Source organism: Rhinolophus sinicus, chromosome 14 (assembly GCF_057876585.1).
Source record: "Rhinolophus sinicus isolate RSI-liver-muscle chromosome 14, RSI-T2T, whole genome shotgun sequence".
Classification (NCBI taxonomy): Eukaryota; Metazoa; Chordata; class Mammalia; order Chiroptera; family Rhinolophidae; genus Rhinolophus; species Rhinolophus sinicus.
Genome location: NC_142514.1, coordinates 107,908,598 through 107,930,698, shown reverse-complemented (window position 1 = coordinate 107,930,698; position 22,101 = coordinate 107,908,598). Strand labels below are relative to the sequence as shown.

At 50.9% G+C, this 22,101-nt stretch overlaps 1 protein-coding gene across 1 annotated transcript; it reads right to left on the bottom strand.

Moving 5' to 3' along the window:
* Window positions 1–13,928: 13,928 nt before the first annotated feature.
* LOC148755780 (putative POM121-like protein 1) lies at window positions 13,929–15,421 on the bottom strand. Its single transcript, XM_088789860.1, has 2 exons — window positions 15,371–15,421; window positions 13,929–15,011 (listed from the first exon to the last, which is right to left on the bottom strand). Exons 1-2 carry the CDS (start codon window positions 15,419–15,421, stop codon window positions 14,268–14,270), a joined length of 795 nt encoding a protein of 264 aa, XP_088645986.1. The 3' UTR covers window positions 13,929–14,267.
* Between the last annotated feature and the right edge of the window lie 6,680 nt (window positions 15,422–22,101).

Below are 22,101 nucleotides of genomic sequence, written 5' to 3'. Positions count from 1 at the left end.
AACAGTGATGACAGCCATTTTTGGGGAGGGAGCTGGTCCTTGCTCCCTTCAGAACGAGGCCTACTCTCTGGTGTAGTGCCCTGTAGTCTGTACAGGGGGCGCAGCTGTTTTGGAGGTTTAGGAATCCAGTGATCTGGGCTTGTATATCCGGAGTAGGCTCTTTTATCTGGAGCTTTCCCTCTGGGGCATTTGGGGTGTCCTGAGGTGGCTTCAGCCCTGGGTCGTCTATAACTGTGGCCAGAAGTCTGGCCTGTCTCTGGTCTCAGGCTCTGGTCTCACTGTTCCTTTATTCCTCGGTTTTCTGCCTTGGCTGTTAAAAAGACATTTAAACAGATTCCTGGCCTTTTCTAGGATCTGAGCCTCTTAATCGGGGATGTCAGAACAGCGGGTCAGAACCATTAGGTTTCCCTGCCAGTTAGGGAACAACATTAGGCTAAGGAAGTTTCCTTATATTGGCCTGTAGCTGACACTGAGGAAGGCACATGAACTTTAGCAGATGTATGATATAAAAATTTCCTTGACTGTTAGCAAAAGTTAGTTTTTTAGACTTAATTTTTGAGTAACCAAGGATCGGATTGGGAAAATATAAAACACAGAAAATTATTCTGGTGACGTGTATACTGACAACCAAAAGCAAGCAATTGGCACTTGCACTGGCAAACCCAGGAATCTATTTGGCAACCTTTAAAAGCATCGGTTTTAGTAATAAAATATATTTATCAACAGAGCTTAATGTCTCCTAACATTCGTGTGACAAGAAGTTAGAAAGAGATGAACTTACGATGTACCTAGTAATTAACACCTCGGTATTTTGGTATTTTGAAATAGCTAGATATTTAAGCCATTTTCTTGACAAATTCAGTGACAGGTATTGTGACTTTAGTATTTTGGGACTCCAATCTAAAGGCTGTTTCCCTTCTGATGAATCTCACTGTGGGTGGTCGTCGTAGTCCTAGGACTTAGAGCAGCGGAGTAAGGGCGCTGGCTGGAGAATTAGCCACTTGGCTTTCGAACGTGCCGCTTTTTTCCCTTCAGTGACCTCAGCCTCACACATTCCTGTTTATAGGTGGATCAGGAGATGGGTGTTTGTCGAAGGGTCCTCCTCAGGAGAGGAGGATCCCGCTGGAGTTCTCTTGGAAGAGTCTCTTGAGGAGGGGTCTCCCTAGGGAGAGTCTCCTTAGAAGGAGTCCCCCTAGAAGGCGTCCCCTTAGGAGGAGTCCCCTTAAAAAGGGACTCATTGGGGGAAGGGAGGCAAGAGATCACAGCCAAAAGAGCCGGCTCAACTTTACGTTTCTTACAGAGATTTGGGTTGTCCCTCAGGGCAAAAAAAGCCTGAACATATGGAACTTCTGACCATTTGCCCTCCTTTCTGCAAAACAGGTCTAGTGGCACGATAGTGTTATTATAATTAACACTTCCCTCAGAAGGCCAAGTCTTCCCATCTTCCAATGAGTATTTAGGCCAAACCTCTGAACAGAAGGAAATCACGCGCTGTTTCTTCAGAGTCTGAGGGTCAAATTTGTCCCAATATTTCAAGATGCAGTTCAGGGGGGTGTAGGCGCGTGAGGGCTGATGGCCCATCGGAAAGGGAGGAAGAAGAGAAAGGCGTCCCTTCGCAATTCGCAAGTCGTCTCCCACAATCTGCTCTGAGGCGTCCCCCAGACGCGTGGGCCACGGACACCACACCGCGCGACTGGTTCCGAGGCGCGCCAGGATTATTCGCGCTTACCTGGGCGGCCCGGCCCGGGCCTCCGGGTGGGCGCCTACCCTGAATGTTCGGCGTTGGCCTACAGGCCGATAAAAGGCTGTGGCCTATGATGGGACGCTTTAAAGTAGCGGGGTGTGTACCGCGACTCCGGGCATCACAGAAATTGATTGCACGATTAATATAACAGTAGCCTTCTGAATAAAGGTATTTAAGGGCGGAGTACATACTCAAGGCTTGGAGCTTGGGTACGTAGCCTGTGCGGAAAGGCAAGTGGGGACGTTTTGATTCCCAGTGGGTAAGAGAGTGCAAAAAAGAGAAAAAACGGAAGCCCCAAAAGGTTTCAGATCAAGTTTCCTCCTTAAGGTAAAGTGAGTCTGGAATATGTTGGTCCTCCTTGAAAACTTTGCCTGGAGTTGGCTGAGGTGGCCTGGCGGGTGGTGCTCCGGAGGAGTTGCGCTTTGGGGGCCTTTCCCCCTCTGGGCTGTGGTGGCCGCCCGGCTGGCTGAGCGGGGTGGGGGTGGGGTGGGGGAGTGGGGGCGGGGGGGTGGGGGTGGGTGGGGGAGGTGCGGAGCCAGGCAGCAGAGTTGCTGCCTGCAGTCCCCAGAGTACAGTGAGATCACGGAAGAGCAGGGGATGATTTGAGAGGAAATGTTAAATGCCAGTATATCTTATCCTGGGTGACAAGAGATGTCCTATAGAGGCGGAGGTTCACGTTCTTACCCTAAGATGTCTTGAGGTCGGCAGGGAGTGTTGAGAAGGTCCCGCAGGGAAGAGACCCTAGACCGGCGTCTCAAATGTTGAGGAGAGACAGCGACAGGATGAAAGAACAGCAGAGACAGAGGAGTCATCTTGCTGGCACCCTTACGGGCAGTCGGGCTGGGAGAGAAACGAAGGACCCTTTGGAAATTTTCCGTAGAGTGGCCACGGCCGAAATTCGCTCAGTTGTCCGCAAAGGCCCACCGTCCTGGCCACGCGCCAGTATTCAGTCTCCTCGTGGAAAGAGAAATGAGAAAGCGAGAGAGAAGGCAGTTAGACTGTGGCTGACATTCCTCCGGCTCAGTGCCCGAGGGGATCAACCAGAGCCCTCCAGGGAGACCTGCCCTCCTGCAAGACCTGCCCTCCGAGTCTTAAGAGTAGCCGCCGCGCTTTTCGCATTTAAATGGCTGACGGAGGACTACTGTTTGCATGAGAGAGTAAAGGAGACAAAAAAAAAAAAAAAAAAAAAAAAAGATGAAGGCCCACAGGGTGGGCAAGTAGAGAGGCACAGATAATATTTACCTCTCCTTCAATCCCGAGCGAGCCCCCAAATGATGTAGGTGATGTGGGGTCTGCCGGCAGTTTCTGGGTGTGGGCCGGGATCGTGTCTCCCGAAGCCGAAGAGTGGAAACGCGGACCAGGGAGAGGCAAAGAGTTTTTCAAAAGAGGATAATAGTTTCTTAGAGGCAGGAGAAGAGGTGGCAGCTCCCGAGCGGGAGGGGGTCCCGAATGGGGGGTGCCCCATGACTGAGGCAAAAGCTCTCGCTTTTCTACCTTCCCTTGCCTGCTTGGGGAAGGGGAGCTGTTTGAAGAAGGGAACTTGTTTGAATACGACGGGGAACTGGCGCCTTCTAATGAGATTCGTCTACCGGGTTTGTTCTGCTTGCCCATCCTAAAGGAATTAGCAAAGTAACCCACTCTTTGTCTATCAGATCTGCTCCATTTGTCAGGCCAAAAGGAATTTTATGATCAATCTCAAGGCCTCGTTACATTATGTCCTGGAGCGAAGGCGTGATTTCAAAACCTGAAGTTTTAGGATATGACTGTCTTTGTTTATTCCACCAGGGACCTCCCTGTCTGCCTAGGGACATGCTAACTCTCCTGTGTCACTGTTTGCCATAGGTTAAAAAAGAAACAAACAACAACAACTGATAGACTTTGTTTTCTAGAGAGGTTTTAGATTTAAAGGAAAATCAAGCAGAAAGTACAGAGTTCTCACATATTTCCCTTCCCCTTATCTCTCCAGCTCCCCCTGTTATTAACATCTTGTCTGGTGTGGTACATTTGTTACAATGGATGAACCAATGTCGACGCGTTATTACCTCAATTCCATAGTTTACCTTAGAGTTCACTCTTTTATTGTACAGTTCTATGGATTCTGACAAACGCGGAATGTCATTTATCCAGCACTGTCGTATCATACGGAATAATGTCACTGCCCTAAAAATACCGTATTCCACCTGTTGTGATCTCCCTCATTCCCTTAACCCCCGGAAACTACTAGTCTTTTCACTGTCTCTGTAGTTTTTCCTTTTTCGGAACGTCACGTAGTTAGAATCGTGGAACGCGTAGCCTTTTCAGACTGGCTTCTTTCACTTAGCAGTATGCATTTAAGGTTTCTCCCTGCCTTTTAGTATCTTGGCAGCTAATGTCATCACCAAATAACGTTTTATTTTCCGGACGTACGGCACTTTGTTTATCCGTTCACCTATGGAAAGCTGTCTTGGTCGCTTTCAATTTTTGGCAATTATGTATAACACCGCCGTAAACATCTGTGTGCAGGTTTCAGCTGTGTCTGTCTATTCTGCCGTTAAACCTAGCCACCAAGTTCCTAAACTCATTGCGTTTTTCAGTTCTAGAATTGTGGTTTGGTTTTCTTTGATAGTTTCTAGTCGTCTGCTTCAGTTGTCAATTTGAGAGAATTTCCTTGAACACATTCAGAATAGTTAGAGTCTGATAACTCTATCTAGATCTCCTGTGGCTTTGTTTCTGTCATTGGTTGTTTATCTTGTTATTTTTTAAACCATGAGCTCTGGATCTTTTAACCACGTGCCGGTTAAAAATATAGAACCAGGGGCCCGCCCGCCCGGTGGCTCAGGCGGTTAGAGCTCCGTGCTCCTCACTCCGAAGGCTGCCGGTTCGATTCCCACATGGGCCAGTGGGCTCTCGACCACAAGGTTGCCAGTTCAATTCCTGGAGTCCCGCAAGGGATGGTGGGCAGCGCCCCCTGCAACTAAGATTGAACACGGCACCTTGAGCTGAGCTGCCTCCCGGATGGCTCAGTTGGTTGGAGCGCGTCCTCTCAACCACAAGGTTGCCGGTTTCGACTCCCGCAAGGGATGGTGGGCTGTGCCCCCCTGCAACTAGCCACGGCAACGGGACCTGGAGCTGAGCTGCGCCCTGCACAACTAAGACTTGAAAGGACAACAACTTGAAGCTGAATGGCACCCTCCACAACTAAAACTGAAAGGAGAACAACTTGTCTTGGAAAAAAGTCCTGGAAGTACACACTGTTCCCCAATACAATCTTTAAAAACAAAACAAAACAAAACAAAACAAAAAAATAAATCCCAAAGGAACCCTCAAGGAAAAGGTGGGGGAGGGGGGCCTCTCATCGTGGAGGCAGGAGTTCAGAGCTTGGATTAGAGACGGATTCAACTAAAATGGGAGAGGCGTTGATTTAAAAAAGTGTCTGCCCGGTCCCCCTGTCCAGGGGAGGGGAGATAGCAGAGGAGGGTGACGTACAGGATAGGGGGCAAAAGGAGGTAAAGTCTAGACCCTCTTAATCAGCCAGAGGACAAGGGAAAACGGCAGGGCGTCCCGCTGCCGGTTTCCTGCGGTCCCGCGGAGGGGAAGGGTGCAGACCGGGGCAGGCGTCCCTGCCGACGGCTGACCCAGGGGCCTGGCCCCGGGACACGGTCAGGCCTAGCGCTAGGTCTTGTATCCGGCGGCAAATCTGACCGAGTCGGACGGAGGATGAAAGAGGGAAGACTTACCTAAGTAAGGGTAGCAAAACGGGCTGAGGAAAGTTGGAGCCCGGGGGAGGGGGGGGGTGCGGTGCAGCGCGGAGGCGGGAAAGGGCAACAGGGAGGAGGGACGTGGATAGTAGGGGCAGTTTTCCGGTGGAGGCAAGCCAGGCCCCCCCCCACCCCCCAGGGCTCCCTGACTGGTAACAGGCTCTCCAGAGAGCTGTGGACGATGGCCCTGCGGGGGATGGCCCGGCATGCCTCCCTGTCAGCCTTGTTGTTACCGATGGCAACAAGGCCAGAGCCCCTTTGGTGGCCCCTGCAGTGCATAACGAAAGTGAGGGAGAGAAGCGCGGGGAGGAGAATCTTAAAAGGATGTCCCTCTGGCGGGTAGCTATGGGGTGAGAAAGTATCCCATCGACCCCACAATCGAGCCGAGGGAGGGAGAGAGCTTGCCGGAAAATTCAGGGAGTGCCGAGTAAGTGGCCCCCGTGTCTTGAAGGAAAGACATGGAGGGGCTGGAGGGCAATCTGACGTCCACTGGCCACCACGGCCTCCTAGGTGTGGCCAGGCTTAGCAGGAGGCCTTGGGTTAGGGCAAGAGCGGCTCCAGTGTCCCGGGAGGCCACATTTAAAGCAGGCACTTGGTAATTAGGCTGCGCAGAGGATTGGGGTCCCAGTTCTTTCCTTTGGGGCAGGCCCGGCCTAACTTACGGCCTGGGAAACTGCTGCGGCAACCATCTGGAAGGCCTGGGTATGGGCCTGTCTACTCTCCTCGTCTGGATTATTGAAGACCTTAAAGGCCGGTGCTAAAAGATCTGTTTGGGAGGGGGGGGTGAGGACCCTTCTCTAATTTCTGAAGCTTCCTGCGAATATCAGGGGCCCACCGGGAGACGAAATGCGTGGCTAAGGCAGCTCTGCCATGCGGAGAGTCAGCATGAATATTGGTGTAGGTTTGTAGGGCTTCTGAAAGGCGAGAGAGAATAAAACAGCTGGGTTCTCATGGCGGTCCTGGTAGATTTCCCTAACTTTTTCATAACTGACAGCTTTCTGAACGGCTGCCTTCGTGCCCCGAAGGAGACAATTAACCATATGGTCTCTCTTTAAGCGGTCCGGTCCGGATTGGGCTGTCTCCCTAGCTTTTGGAATGCTAGGATCCCTCTCATGGGTTAGTACACGTGGAAGGGACAATATAGATGTGAGGTATTCGAACTCTTTAGGAGAGCGGGAGGGACCAGAAGAAAAGAAGCCTAGCTTAGATTCAATGTGACTCAGGTCTGTCATCGAGAAAGGCACATGGACCCCAACAGGGCCTTCACCGCCGGCCACTTCCCTGAGAGGGATCTGGGTGGCTGGGGGTGCATAAGGTTGCCCGGATCAGGTTGAGGAGGGGAAGAAAGGTCCGGAGGAAGCTGGGCAGTGGTGGAGGAAGTATCGGAATGTGATGCGGGGGGGAGGGGGGGGAACAACGGGTTGAAACGGTGGGGGGGAGTTGAACTAGCTGAGGTCAGGGAGGAGAGGAACAACCAGAGGGGTCCGGAGCAGAGGGAGAAGAAGAGGGGACTTTCAACTTCTAGAGTGAGGGGGCTTAAACCTTCTATAGTGAGGGGGTGTCGGGACAGAGCCCCAGAGAGCAGTTTCCAGGCTCTCGGCCTCACGTGGAGGGGTGCTGGCTCGGGTAGTAGACGGCCGTCAGCTGTAACCGTTGAGCCATCGGCCGCTAATATAACTGCCGCGGCTGCGGAGGAGAGTCGAGGGAAGTTGAGGAGAGTCGAGGAGTCGGTGGGGTGGGTTGGCAGCAAAGCAGACAGCAGGTCGCACGTCGTCGTCGTGTGAACCCAGCCTCCAGTGAGACCGTAGTGGTACGACTCCCCTACCTGTGGCTCCGTGGGTGTTCCTTTTTGGCCTCACCACATCCTGCGTTCTTATGTGGGGAGCGGGAGCAGAGACCCCGCAGGCCGTCCCGCACGACAGATGGCGCAGCGAGCAGGGTGTGGTGTCGGCCGAAACTCTCCGGAATGTCCTGGAGCAGTTTATACGTATAAAAGCTCAGTTTCGTAAGCGGGGTACGGTGCCCCCAAAACCTACCGAAGGATGGTGGAGCGGTTTGTGCGTGTGAGAGCCCAGCTTCGGGAGGCCCATGAGGAGCGACAACGGGAACGGGAGGCACGCTCTGCCTGGGAGACTCAAGCCTCCAGCTGGCACACCACCCTCTTGGCCATGGACGGCGTTGCCTTCATTTTGGTGATCTGCTGCGGCCTTGGGCTCCGAGGGTTGCGGACATCCTCCGCGGAGGACTCCACCCACTCAGACACCTGGCACGGTGAGCAAGATTCCGACCAGGTAGGAATGGAGTCTGTCTCTGGGCAGGAGGACGTGTGGCCACCGCACAGTGTGTGGTGCCCGGTGGCCGCTGTTCTCAGGAGTTGGATCCACAAGGAGCGGTGGGAGGACATGGACGGCTCTCCGGCCAGCGGGGAGAGGGCCCTGCAGGCTCTGGCTGAGCGGTTGCCGGAGGAGGAGAGGGCTACACCTGGCCGCGTGGTCCGGATGTTCCTCACGGCCTTGAGTCTCAACACGGAAAACGCGCTTCATGAAATGGCCCAGGTGCCGGACCAGGTGTCCCGGTTGGAGGCACTGGAAGCTCGGGTCCGCCTGTTGGAAGAGGGGCCCCACAGTGGAGACTCTGAGCTAGAGGCGGAGGAAGCGAGTGGAGACAACGTGGTTCCCAAGCCCCAAGCCCGGCCAATCTTGAAGCAAAGGGTAAAACGTGAGCAACCTTTGGGCCCCGGGGGCGTTGCTGCCGGCAAGCCAGCTGTGACCCAGTGCACAGCCTACACCCCGTACACTCCCACTGAGTTGCAGGAGCTGGGGAGGCGGTACCGACAGCGCTCTGGAGAGCCAGTCTCGGCTTGGCTACTACGTTTATGGGATGAGGGAGCAGACAGCATTCTCTGCTCCCCAGGCGAGATGGAAAAGCTAGCCTTCGTGACAGTGCATCCGTCCCTGCGACAAAGGTTACAGCACTGCCATAGGTTGGCCCACGACCAGGGCAACCATTCTCTAATGGAGTGGCTGACTGCTGCGGTACGCACAGTATGGGGACAGGCTGGCGAGCTGCCAGACACTGTGAGTCAATGGCAGTCATATACGGAACTTACGCAGGTCATCCGTGAGATGGGTATGAGACATGCTAGTTTTCACCTTAACATGCAGGGGCCGGATGACGAGCTTTTAACAGCCAGCAGGAGAGATCTGGTTTTGGATACTGCACCTGCGAGTGCTTTGGGATCCTCGGTGGCTATTCTTACACCGTATGTGGGGCGACGGATCCATGAAGTTACAACTGCCATGGCCACCGTAGGGGATGTTGAAAGCCGGAGGCGAAGGAAGTTAAGACAGGAGGTCCGCGCAGTTGAGACCTGGAAGCCCAAACCAAAGGTAAAGGGGCGAGGTCGCGGGCCTCAGAGAGTAACGCGCGCACGGATGTGGCGTGATCTCGTGGCAGCAGGGGTCGATCGGAAGAAAATAGACCGACAACCCAATGCACTCCTGCTGGAACTTTGGAAACAACAATTCCGGAGAAGCCTAAGGGAGAAGTCTGGGAAAGCGCGACCCGACCCGTGTTCCTCCAGGACTTCATGCAGCCGCTTGAGGCCGACTCCTTTCAGCTTGATTAGGGGTGGGGCCAAGGTACCCGGTCAGAGGGGACGAGCAGGGACCGGAGGCCCCACGTGGAACTGTCCCTACATTGGTCCCCTTCTAATGTGCAGAGGGTTTTGGCCCTAGTTGACACTGGCTCAGACTGCAGTCTTGTTTATGGGAACGCAGAACTGTTCCCCGGACCAGCAATCTGCATTGATGGCTACGAGGGGGGGGGGGGGGGAAGACTGTGACCGTGAAAGCCGTTTCCTTACCACTGGCTATAGGAAGGCTTCCCCCTCGTACCTAAAAGGTTTAAGTCTCCCCCGTTCCGGAGTATATTCTAGCGGTGGACGTGCTACATGGCCTCAGCTTACCGAAGTCGTCGGTAGGAGAGTTCCGTCTCTGGATCCGGGTGGTGAAAGCGGTGACACGCGGGCATGCTCACCACCCTCCTCAAGTGTTGCCGCAGCCTTGGCGCGTGGTTACCGTGCGACAGTACCACCTGCCAGGAGGGCAGGAGGAGACTGGTGGTACCCGAAGAAGTCCAGGAAGTCCGGCTGTGCCCCGAAGGACTGGTGGTGCCCTGAGAAACCCTGGCTGTGCCCAGGATATTGCATTCACCTCCAGGCTCCTCGCACAGGGCCCCTCGCGGAAGACGCTTGTCGAGTAGATTGCGAGGGGAGACCCTGTAGCGGTGGAGTGTGGGGACAGAGCCCCAGAGAGCAGTTTCCAGGCTCTCGGCCTCAGGTGGAGGGCTGTTGGCTCGGGTGGTAGATGGCCGTCTTAGCTGTGGCTGGTTGGCCGTCAGCTGTAACCACTGAGCCATTGGCCACTAATATAACTGCCACGGCTACGGAGGAGAGTCGAGGGAAGTGGAGGAGATTCGAAGAGACTCAAGGAGAGTCGGTCGGTTGGCCGGAAAGCGGACAGCAGGTCGCACGTCCTGTGAACCCAGCCTCCAGTGAGATCATAGTGGTATGACTCCCCTATCTATGGCTCTGTGGGTATTCCTTTTTGGCCTCACCACATCCTGCGTTCTTATGTGGGGGGCGGGAGCATAGATCCCGCAGGCCGTCCCGCACGACACGGGGCTGAAAACTTCCATAGTGAGGGGGCTTAAAACTTCTACAGTGAGGGGGCTTAAAACTTCTACAGTGAGGGGGCTTACTCTTCTATAGTGAAAGACTTGAAAGTTCTTCACTGAGGGGGCTTAAAACTTCTATATTAAGGGGGCTTTAAACTCCTATACTGAAGAGGCTTAAAACTTCTCTATTGAGGGGGGCTTAAAATTCTATACGGAGCGTGCTTCAAACTTCTATAGTGAGGGTCTGACGACTTCTATAGTGAGGGGGCTTAACATTTCTACATTGAGGGGACTTGAAGCTTCCAAAGTGAGGGGATTAAAACTTCTTTACTGAAGGGAAGTAAAACTTCTATTCCTAGGGGGCCTTAAAAGTTCTATAGTGAGGGGGATGAAAACTGGTACAGTAGGGGGCTGAAAACTTCTATACCGATGGGGCTTAAAGCTTGTATACTCAGGGGACTTAAAACTTCTATACTCAGGGGACTTAAAACTTCTAGTCTGAGGGGACTTGAAACTTCTATGGTGAGGGGGCTTAAAACTGCTATTCTGAGGGGCCTTAAAACTTCTATTTTTAGGGGACTGAAAACTTCTATAGTGAGGGGGCTGAAAAATTCTCTAGTGAGGGGGCTTAAAACTTCTATTCTGAGGGGGCTGAAAAATTCTCCAGTGAGGGGGCTTAAAAGTTCTATAGTGAGGGGGCTGAAAAATTCTTTAGTGAGGGGGCGTAAAACTTCTATTCTGAGGGGGCTGAAAAATTCTCCAGTGAGGGGGCTTAAAAGTTCTATAGTGAGGGGGCTGAAAAATTCTTTAGTGAGGGGGCTTAAAAGTTCTATAGTGAGGGGGCTGAAAAATTCTTAAGTGAGGGGGCTTAAAAGTTCTATAGTGAGGGGGCTTAAAACTTCTGTTGTAGGGGGCTGAAAACTTCTATACGCAGGGGACTTAAAACTTCTATTCTGAGGGGACTGAATACTTCTATAGTGAGGGGCCTTAAAACTCATATAGTGAGGGGGCTGAAAAATTCTTTAGTGAGGGGACTTAAAGCTTCTATTTTTAGGGGACTGAAAACTCATATAGTGAGGGGGCTGAGAAATTCTTTAGTGAGGGGGCTTAAAGCTTCTATAGTGAGGGCGCTGAAAATTTCTATAGTAGGAGTCTGAAATGTTCTATACCGAAGGGGCTTAAAACTTCTATACTCAGGAGACTTAAAACTTCTATTCTGAGGGGACTTAAAACTTCTATAGTGAGTGGCTTAAAACTTCTATAGTGAGGGCGCTTAAAACTTCTATGGTGAGGGAACTTACTATTCTATACTGAGAAGATTTGAAACTTCTTCACCGATGGGGCTTAAAACTTCCATAGTGAGGGGGCTTAAAACTTCCATAGTGAGGGGGCTTAAAACTTCTATAGTGAGGGGCTTAAAACTTCTATAGTGAGGGACTTTAAGCTTCCATAGTGAGGGGATTTGAAACTTCTTTACTGAGGGCGCTTAAGACTTCTATAGTGAGGGGACATAAAACTTCTACAGTGAGGGAATTTAGAACCTCTATTCTGAGGGGACTTAAATCTTCTGTAGTGAGGGGACTTAAAACTCACATAGTGAGGGGTTGAAAACTTGTATCCTGAGGGGTCTTAAGACTTCCATATTGAGGGGACTTAGAACTTCTATAGTGAGGGGACTTAAAACTTGTATTCTGAGGGGTCTTAAAACTTCTAAATTGAGGGGACTTAAAAGTCATATAGTGAGGGGTTTAAAACTTGTATACTGAAGGGGCTTAAAACTTCCTAATTGAGGGGACTTGAAACTACTATAGTGAGGGGACTTAAAACTTCTATAGTGAGGGGACTTAAAACTCATATAGTGAGGGGGCTGAAAACTCCTATACCGATGGGGCTGAAAACTTGTATAATCAGGGGACTTAAAACTTCTATTCTGAGGGGACTTGAAACTTCTATGGTGAGGGGACTTAAAATTCATATAGTGAGGGGGCTGAAAACTTCTTTAGCGAGGGGGCTTAAAAGTTCTATAGTGAGGGGCTGAAAACTTCTATAGTACGGCACTGAAAACTTCTTACCGAGGGGGCTTAAAGCTTCTCTAGTGAGGGCGCTTAAAACTTCTATGGTGAGGGAACTTACTATTCTGTAGTGAGAAGATTTGAAACTTCTTCACCGATGGGGCTTAAAACTTCCATAGTAAGGGAATTTAAGCTTCCATAGTGAGGGGATTTGAAACTTCTTTACTGAGGGCTCTTAAGACTTCTATACTGAGGGGACATAAAACTTCTACAGTGAGGGAATTTAGAACTTCTCTTCTGAGGGGACTTAAATCTTCTGTAGTGAGGGGACTTAAAACTCACATAGTGACGCGGCTGAAAACTTGTATAGTAGGGGGCTGAAAACTTCTATACCGATGGGGCTTAAAACTTGTATACTCAGGGGACTTAAAACTTCTATTCTGAGGGGACTTGAAACTTCTATGGTGTGGGCTTAAAACTGCTATTTTGAGGGGCCTTAAACCTTCTATAGTGAGGGGACTTAAAACTTCTATTTTGATGGGACTGAAAACTTCTATAGTGCGGGGGCTTAAAACTTCTTTAGTGTGGGGCTTAAAACATCTACAGTGAGGGGACTTGAAGCTTCCAAAGTGAGGGGATTAAAACTTCTTTACTGAGGGGAAGTAAAACTTCTCTTCTGAGGGGCCTTAAAACTTCTACAGTGAGGGGGTTTAAAACTTATTCTGAGGGGCCTTAAAGCTTCTATAGTGAGGTGACTTACAACTTCTCTAGTGAGGGGGGTTTAAAACTTCCGTAGTAGGGGGCTGAAAACTTCTACAGTGAGGGGACTTAAAACTCATATAGTGAGGGGGCTGAAAACTTCTTTAGTGAGGGGGCTTAAAAGTTCTATAGTGAGGGGCTGAAAACTTCTATAGTACGGCACTGAAAACTTCTTACCGAGGGGGCTTAAAGCTTCTCTAGTGAGGGCGCTTAAAACTTCTATAGTGAGGGAACTTACTATTCTATAGTGAGAAGATTTGAAACTTGTTCACTGATGGGGCTTAAAACTTCCATAGTGAGGGGCTTAAAACTTCTATAGTAAGGGAATTTAAGCTTCCATAGTGAGGGGATTTGAAACTTCTTTACTGAGGGCTCTTAAGACTTCTATACTGAGGGGACATAAAACTTCTACAGTGAGGGAATTTAGAACTTCTCTTCTGAGGGGACTTAAATCTTCTGTAGTGAGGGGACTTAAAACTCACATAGTGACGCGGCTGAAAACTTGTATAGTAGGGGGCTGAAAACTTCTATACCGATGGGGCTTAAAACTTGTATACTCAGGGGATTTAGAACTTCTATTCTGAGGGGACTGGGAACTTCTACAGTGAGGGGACTTAAAACTCATATAGTGAGGGGCTGAAAACTTTTATAGTAGGGGGCTGAAAACTTCAATACCGATGAGGCTTAAAACTTGTATACTCAGGGGACTTAAAGCTTCTATTCTGAGGGGACTTGAAACTTCTATGGTGTGGGCTGAAAACTGCTATTTTGAGGGGCCTTAAAACTTCTATAGTGAGGGGGCTTAAAAAGTTCTATAGTGAGGGGGCTTAAAAAGTTCTATAGTGAGGGGGCTTAAAAAGTTCTATAGTGAGGGGGCTTAAAACTTCTATACTAAGAGGGCTTTAAGCTTCTATACTAGGGGGCTGAAAACTTCTATGCTGAAAGGCCTTAAAACTTCTATAGTGAGGGGACTTAAAACTTCTATAGTGAGGGGACTTAAAACTTCTATACTGAGGGAACTTAAAACTTCTATTCTGAGGGGGTCTTAAAACTTCTAAATTGAGGGGACTGGAAAGTCATACAGTGAGGGGTTTAAAACTTGTATACTGAAGGGGCTTAAAACTTCCTTATTGAGGGGACTGGAAACTACTATAGTGAGGGGACTTAAAACTTCTATAGTTAGGGTGCTATCTCGTTTCAGGGCCTCTGGCTGGCAGAAGAGGGAGCCTGGTGGACTGTGCTTCCTGGGTGACAAAGATGCACAGAGGTAGCCCCTCCAGCAGAATCTGGGAGAGTCACTGGGCCTTAGCAGGCGTGCTTCCTCCTGTACTTCGCCACCTATGGATTCGTGCTGGGAGCTGCAAGGACAGCTGGTGCAGGACCGCTCCATACAGCACATATGGCACTGAGGTCTGGGATGGCCTCCGTCTCACCTCCCCGAAGTGCTCTGTGGATGCTCTGGAGTGCAGCTTGCTTCTCCGCATCTAGGTGTGCCGCTGTGACTCGGAAGCCCAGCTCAGGGGGTGTTGGCAGTCTCACAGGGTCCCCTCGCCTGCGCGGCAGAAGACAAGTCTTTCGTTTTCGAGGCCTGGAACCGTCACGTGTGGGTGAGCCGTCTGTCCGGGTTCGCCTCTGCCCCTTTGTTCCATCTGCCTCCTTTTCACGCTGGCACTTCTGGGAAAGGCCGGGAGCCGAGGAGGGAGAAGGACCCTCCTGGCTCACTTTTTTGGAGGATTTCTGGAATAGCCGAGCACGGGATGTGGCTGTGGCTGTACGTCTCTTCCTCTGCGCAGGCGGGAAACCTCGGGTGGAGCTGTATGAGCTCGTGATGGCATTTCTTCTGGGGCAGGAGATTAGCACGGAGGTCTGGGATTTCTTGTCGCCCTTGTCTTCTGAGACCTCCCTATGGGGGATTCTCTGCAGAAGCCCAGGCCTGGGAATGAGGCAAGAGACCGCCAGGGCCCTAAATGCAGACCGTGCTCGCCCACTGCCGTCGGGGTTCCTTCCCGTGTCTCCTGAGATCGTCGCCTGGAGGATTCTCCGCAGAGTCCCAGGCCTGGGCACGAAGACTGAGTGGCCTCCCTGGACCCCCAGGGGCCTGAAAGCAGACCGTGCTCGCCCAGTGCCGTCGGGGTTCCTTCCCGTGTCTCCTGAGATCATCGCCTGGAGGATTCTCCGCAGAGTCCCAGGCCTGGGCAAGAAGACTGAGTGGCCTCCCTGGACCCCCAGGGGCCTGAAAGCAGACCGTGCTCGCCCAGTGCCGTCGGGGTTCCTTCCCGTGTCTCCTGAGCTCGTCGCCTGGAGGATTCTCCGCAGAGTCCCAGGCCTGGGCACGAAGACTGAGTGGCCTCCCTGGACCCCCAGGGGCCTAAAAGCAGACCGTGCTCGCCCAGTGCCATCAGGGTTCCTTCCCTGATTGGCCACCGGAGACACTGAGCTACAGGCCATCTGTGCGTGCAGAGCCGACAGCACCGCTTCCCTCTGATGGCCATGCCTGCTGATTGAGATGAGGGACCCCAGAAAAGTGCGCAGCATTTGAGAGAGCATGGAACATCGCCGCCGAGATGCTGTGAGAAAGCACGAAGGCAAACTCCTCAGATACCTGCAGTTTGGCCTGCGAGAGAACGGAGGGGCACGGACCGCTGTGTGAGGATGGCGGGCCCAGTGAACGCGGTGGGCATGGCGAGCGCCGTGGTGCTGGCCCTCGGGTGCCCGGGGCGGGCGTGGGAGACAGATCCTGCCCTGATAACCGCCCATGGGTCACTTGGGTGAGGTCTGTCTTTGGCTCGACAGCAGGCTCCTAGCCAGCTCCTTCAGCTGTCAACAGGGCTGAAGGCGAAGTGCCCACCGTTGGGCCTGTTGCCGGGATGCAGTAGGGAACAATGGACGCGCGTGCCCGAGACCGCCAAAAGCGCGCGGGGGCGCGCCAGCGCGCGCACGCGCGCCAGCGGGGGTCGCCGGGCGGCGCGCGGCCGCGTGCAGGGAGAGTCAGGGGCAAGGGGCACGCAGAGGGGGCCTCAGCGGATGCGGGAGGACCTGGGGCAAGCAGAGGTGTGGATCTCCCGGCGGGCGCTCCCGGATCTGCTGAGGGGTGGAGGTGTTTGCTTCAGGGCCAGGAGCAGGAACGCCTTTTGACAGGCATCAGCCCTGTCTCCCCTGGGGGCCGCACAGCTGTGGGGAACTTAACTCCCAGCAGAAGGGAGACCCTGCTCCTCAGGGGTCACCCCGGGATAAACGTATCGTTGAAATAAAATGTTTCACTTTGGAAAAAGAAAAAAAAAGAAAAAAAAGAGGAAACTCCTTGTTATGACCCACTAAATTCATTTCATGACCAGCAGTAGGAAAAACACAGTGTTACTAAATGATACAAAAGTCATCTGAGTTGGAAAGAGAAAAGATGATCGTGGGCAATGCAAATGAATTGCCGGAACATAATACTGTAAAAATGACTTAAAGTTAAATCCTTGAATAGTAAAGGTTATGGTTCAAGTTTTTGTTAAAGTTAATCTTGTTAGATTCATAATGACTTTTAGAACGATGATATTGAGTAACCCAGATTATCCACAAAAATAAGATTAAAAAACACCCCAAAACGGCAGAGGGGGTTCAGTCCCACAGTGCTGATACAACTCCACTGGAGTCTATTGTACCGCTTACACACACCCGTGGTTACATTTCAGCACATAGAGAATTCCATCAAGGGTGTCAACGCAAGCTAAAAGCGTGTGTATCTAAGGGAATAAAATGTGCGTCCTATATCATTTGTGACACCTCCCTCCCCCCAAAGGAAGTGACAAGAGCTGAGTATCTTTATTTCGGAATAATGCCAAGACTACCTGCAGCTGGCAGAAGCTTCCAGATGTTCCGAAGGTGCTCCCTATCGGATCAGAGGAGACGCTATTCTGGGAAAGGTAACCAGTGGAGGATGAAGTGTACATTTGTAGATGAGCCGAATGGTCGTGTAGCAAAGGGCCAAATGACCACCTCGAGGAGTCGAAGCCCAGACAAGATTAAGATGCTTCTCTACCCCGTAATTCAAACTTAAGGAAAACTAAACTGATCTGGCCCCCAATGACTTCTTTCTTTACCCGAAGACAAAGGAAATATTGCAAGGAAGACATTTGGATGACATTCGGGACATCAAGGGTAATACGATGACAGCTCTGACGGCCATTCCAGGAAAGGAGGTCCGCGATCGCTTTGAAGGGTGGACTAGGCGCTTGTGTGGGCGCGTAGCTTCCCAAGGGGAGTACTTCGAAGGTGACCATCGTGATGCTCAGCAGTGAGGTACGTGGCACTTTTTCTAGGATGAGTTCTCGAACCTAATTGTCAGTCTGTTCATAGTTCACTTGATTATTGAGACAACCTTTTCAAGAGAGTGTTAAGTTTATATTGACTGGATATGGCTATATCTTCCTCTAGGTAACAAGAATACATGAAAGAAAAACTAGAACTGGGTCATTACCACCACCACCAGATAGGTGGGTGACAGAGAGGCTCACCCTTGGGAGAAGACATACCAATATAATCATATGTAGATAGCGGACTATGCATACAGATCTGAAAAGCACCTTGTGTTTTCCCCTCACAGCCGGCCTGGGACTACTGGTCCTCCGCTATGAGGGGAGGCTTCTTTGAAACCGGCTGTTTCTCTGCTGTCCACAGCAGATGCCACTGCAGTTGAACCGCCCACTACCACCTCCCACCCTGCCCCTAGCTCGGCCTTGGGAGGGTGGCGTTTTGCGGGACATTGCTAAAATCAGGCATTTCTTCTCCTCTCCAGGTGGATAGTTCTTCAGGGATTAATGGGAAGCTGGTAGTTCTTCGTTTAGTTGGGCAACAGATGGCACCAGAGACCATTAAATCTCCACCTTCCTCAACACCGCCAGTTTTTACCAATAGCATAAATCAGCCTGGGTCAGTCACGGAAGCCACACTCCTGCCAACACCCTCTAAATCCCTTGTTCCCTTTTCCTTCATGTATACTCCTTCCGTCCGCTGAACTCTCACCCTGGGCCAGTTACACCTTCCATGCTCCCTCTGCATGTTGAATATTGCTGGAGAAGTCGCCCGAACATGTCTTTCGGGAGCGACTGTGACCTCGTGATGAGATCACCGCCCGGTCCCGGACCAACGTAGTGTGTTCTCAGTCTTCCTTCAGAGTTATAAACATCACAAACCCTGTCCCCTGTAGTGAAGTGTTCCATATAAACAGGTTGCGAAGGAGTGACTTCAAAACCTGAAGTTTTAGGATATGACTCTTTGTTTATTCCACCAGGGACCTCCCTGTCTACCTAGGGACATGCTAACTCTCCTGTATCAAGCCGCCCTCTGAAGATGAAACCCTAACTGCCGTTCGGGGATAGGGGCGACGACCGCTCTGGCTACTTCAGGCTGAGGAGGGACGACGTAGAGAGAGACCAGCAGCTAGGGCTTGTCCAGAGGTGTAGCTAAGGGTCCCCGGTAGATGAGCATATCCAGATGAAGAGTTTGTTGCTTTGGAGGCCATGTCGTCGCCAGCTCGTGAGTGGTCCACAGGCAGAGATACACCGTAGGCAGCAGCAAGAGACGATTCCTGTAATAATGAATAACAGAAACATAAGAAAGGCTTCTTTAAGTCCTGTTAAGCTAGGAAGCCGGGAAGGAAGGAAGGACAAATCTCAACCAAAGAATCTCGTTTTCAGTTTAATGTTGGAAACCTTGAATTAACTGTGAACTATCAGAGAGACTGAAACAGCATAACCCTTTAGACTTTGTATGTTTTTGATTGTGTTTGAGAAGTCGATAATGGGTGGCAGCTTTGTTTGAGAACTGTTATTCTGACCTGTCCTAACTTTTGTCTCATGGCATGGATAGCCTGTGAGGTGGCGTTTAGGGTTGTTGTTATTGAATAAGCCATTTGACCATCTAGCCTTTCGTATGTCCTTGTCTGTAAAAGAACGCTCATCAGTGAAGAACGTCCGATCTGGGTTGTCTAGGGGTATTTTTTTGTACGTCTGTTTTAGCCGTACAGGCTTGTATTAAAACTTATTGGCAGTTAATTCTTCCTCTGTCTCTGGGAGGAAGGTGGCAAGATTAAGGGTGGAGCAGGTCCGCGTTTGAATTACAGGACCTCTGAAGAAGGCCTGATGTTGTAGGAGGCAACTATCAGTGAGCCTGTGACGCTTATTAGCATTACAAAAGCCTTGAATGTGGTGTGGGGCAAGAAGGAAAACGGTTCAGTCTTGTCCCATTGGTGGCTTTGGGAACTAGGATGGCAGCTGTAGCTATGGCCTGGAGGCAAGCGGGTCAGCCGCGTGCTAAGAGGTCTAGTTGTTTACTTAAATAGTTTCCGAGTCTTTCTGAAGTTTAATCTTGTTTATTTTATATTTTCTTTAAGGTATAGACCAATGATAAGAAACAGGCTGAGCAAAGTGAGCCCAAATCTGGGGGCTGTCTTTATCTTTACAACCCCAAAGCAGTTTTCAGAGGAAAAAGGTCCCGCGTGAGCAGTTGAGACAGAATAAATGGCTTCTATATCAATTAGAAAATTAATAGGCTTACCACGTCAGGGTCACCCACAGATTCACCCCCTGTGACGAGAACAGCCTGGGAGCCACTGGGAACTTCAGGCCCAACAGTGATGACAGCCATTTTTGGGGAGGGAGCTGGTCCTTGCTCCCTTCAGAACGAGGCCTACTCTCTGGTGTAGTGCCCTGTAGTCTGTACAGGGGGCGCAGCTGTTTTGGAGGTTTAGGAATCCAGTGATCTGGGCTTGTATATCCGGAGTAGGCTCTTTTATCTGGAGCTTTCCCTCTGGGGCATTTGGGGTGTCCTGAGGTGGCTTCAGCCCTGGGTCGTCTATAACTGTGGCCAGAAGTCTGGCCTGTCTCTGGTCTCAGGCTCTGGTCTCACTGTTCCTTTATTCCTCGGTTTTCTGCCTTGGCTGTTAAAAAGACATTTAAACAGATTCCTGGCCTTTTCTAGGATCTGAGCCTCTTAATCGGGGATGTCAGAACAGCGGGTCAGAACCATTAGGTTTCCCTGCCAGTTAGGGAACAACATTAGGCTAAGGAAGTTTCCTTATATTGGCCTGTAGCTGACACTGAGGAAGGCACATGAACTTTAGCAGATGTATGATATAAAAATTTCCTTGACTGTTAGCAAAAGTTAGTTTTTTAGACTTAATTTTTGAGTAACCAAGGATCGGATTGGGAAAATATAAAACACAGAAAATTATTCTGGTGACGTGTATACTGACAACCAAAAGCAAGCAATTGGCACTTGCACTGGCAAACCCAGGAATCTATTTGGCAACCTTTAAAAGCATCGGTTTTAGTAATAAAATATATTTATCAACAGAGCTTAATGTCTCCTAACATTCGTGTGACAAGAAGTTAGAAAGAGATGAACTTACGATGTACCTAGTAATTAACACCTCGGTATTTTGGTATTTTGAAATAGCTAGATATTTAAGCCATTTTCTTGACAAATTCAGTGACAGGTATTGTGACTTTAGTATTTTGGGACTCCAATCTAAAGGCTGTTTCCCTTCTGATGAATCTCACTGTGGGTGGTCGTCGTAGTCCTAGGACTTAGAGCAGCGGAGTAAGGGCGCTGGCTGGAGAATTAGCCACTTGGCTTTCGAACGTGCCGCTTTTTTCCCTTCAGTGACCTCAGCCTCACACATTCCTGTTTATAGGTGGATCAGGAGATGGGTGTTTGTCGAAGGGTCCTCCTCAGGAGAGGAGGATCCCGCTGGAGTTCTCTTGGAAGAGTCTCTTGAGGAGGGGTCTCCCTAGGGAGAGTCTCCTTAGAAGGAGTCCCCCTAGAAGGCGTCCCCTTAGGAGGAGTCCCCTTAAAAAGGGACTCATTGGGGGAAGGGAGGCAAGAGATCACAGCCAAAAGAGCCGGCTCAACTTTACGTTTCTTACAGAGATTTGGGTTGTCCCTCAGGGCAAAAAAAGCCTGAACATATGGAACTTCTGACCATTTGCCCTCCTTTCTGCAAAACAGGTCTAGTGGCACGATAGTGTTATTATAATTAACACTTCCCTCAGAAGGCCAAGTCTTCCCATCTTCCAATGAGTATTTAGGCCAAACCTCTGAACAGAAGGAAATCACGCGCTGTTTCTTCAGAGTCTGAGGGTCAAATTTGTCCCAATATTTCAAGATGCAGTTCAGGGGGGTGTAGGCGCGTGAGGGCTGATGGCCCATCGGAAAGGGAGGAAGAAGAGAAAGGCGTCCCTTCGCAATTCGCAAGTCGTCTCCCACAATCTGCTCTGAGGCGTCCCCCAGACGCGTGGGCCACGGACACCACACCGCGCGACTGGTTCCGAGGCGCGCCAGGATTATTCGCGCTTACCTGGGCGGCCCGGCCCGGGCCTCCGGGTGGGCGCCTACCCTGAATGTTCGGCGTTGGCCTACAGGCCGATAAAAGGCTGTGGCCTATGATGGGACGCTTTAAAGTAGCGGGGTGTGTACCGCGACTCCGGGCATCACAGAAATTGATTGCACGATTAATATAACAGTAGCCTTCTGAATAAAGGTATTTAAGGGCGGAGTACATACTCAAGGCTTGGAGCTTGGGTACGTAGCCTGTGCGGAAAGGCAAGTGGGGACGTTTTGATTCCCAGTGGGTAAGAGAGTGCAAAAAAGAGAAAAAACGGAAGCCCCAAAAGGTTTCAGATCAAGTTTCCTCCTTAAGGTAAAGTGAGTCTGGAATATGTTGGTCCTCCTTGAAAACTTTGCCTGGAGTTGGCTGAGGTGGCCTGGCGGGTGGTGCTCCGGAGGAGTTGCGCTTTGGGGGCCTTTCCCCCTCTGGGCTGTGGTGGCCGCCCGGCTGGCTGAGCGGGGTGGGGGTGGGGTGGGGGAGTGGGGGCGGGGGGGTGGGGGTGGGTGGGGGAGGTGCGGAGCCAGGCAGCAGAGTTGCTGCCTGCAGTCCCCAGAGTACAGTGAGATCACGGAAGAGCAGGGGATGATTTGAGAGGAAATGTTAAATGCCAGTATATCTTATCCTGGGTGACAAGAGATGTCCTATAGAGGCGGAGGTTCACGTTCTTACCCTAAGATGTCTTGAGGTCGGCAGGGAGTGTTGAGAAGGTCCCGCAGGGAAGAGACCCTAGACCGGCGTCTCAAATGTTGAGGAGAGACAGCGACAGGATGAAAGAACAGCAGAGACAGAGGAGTCATC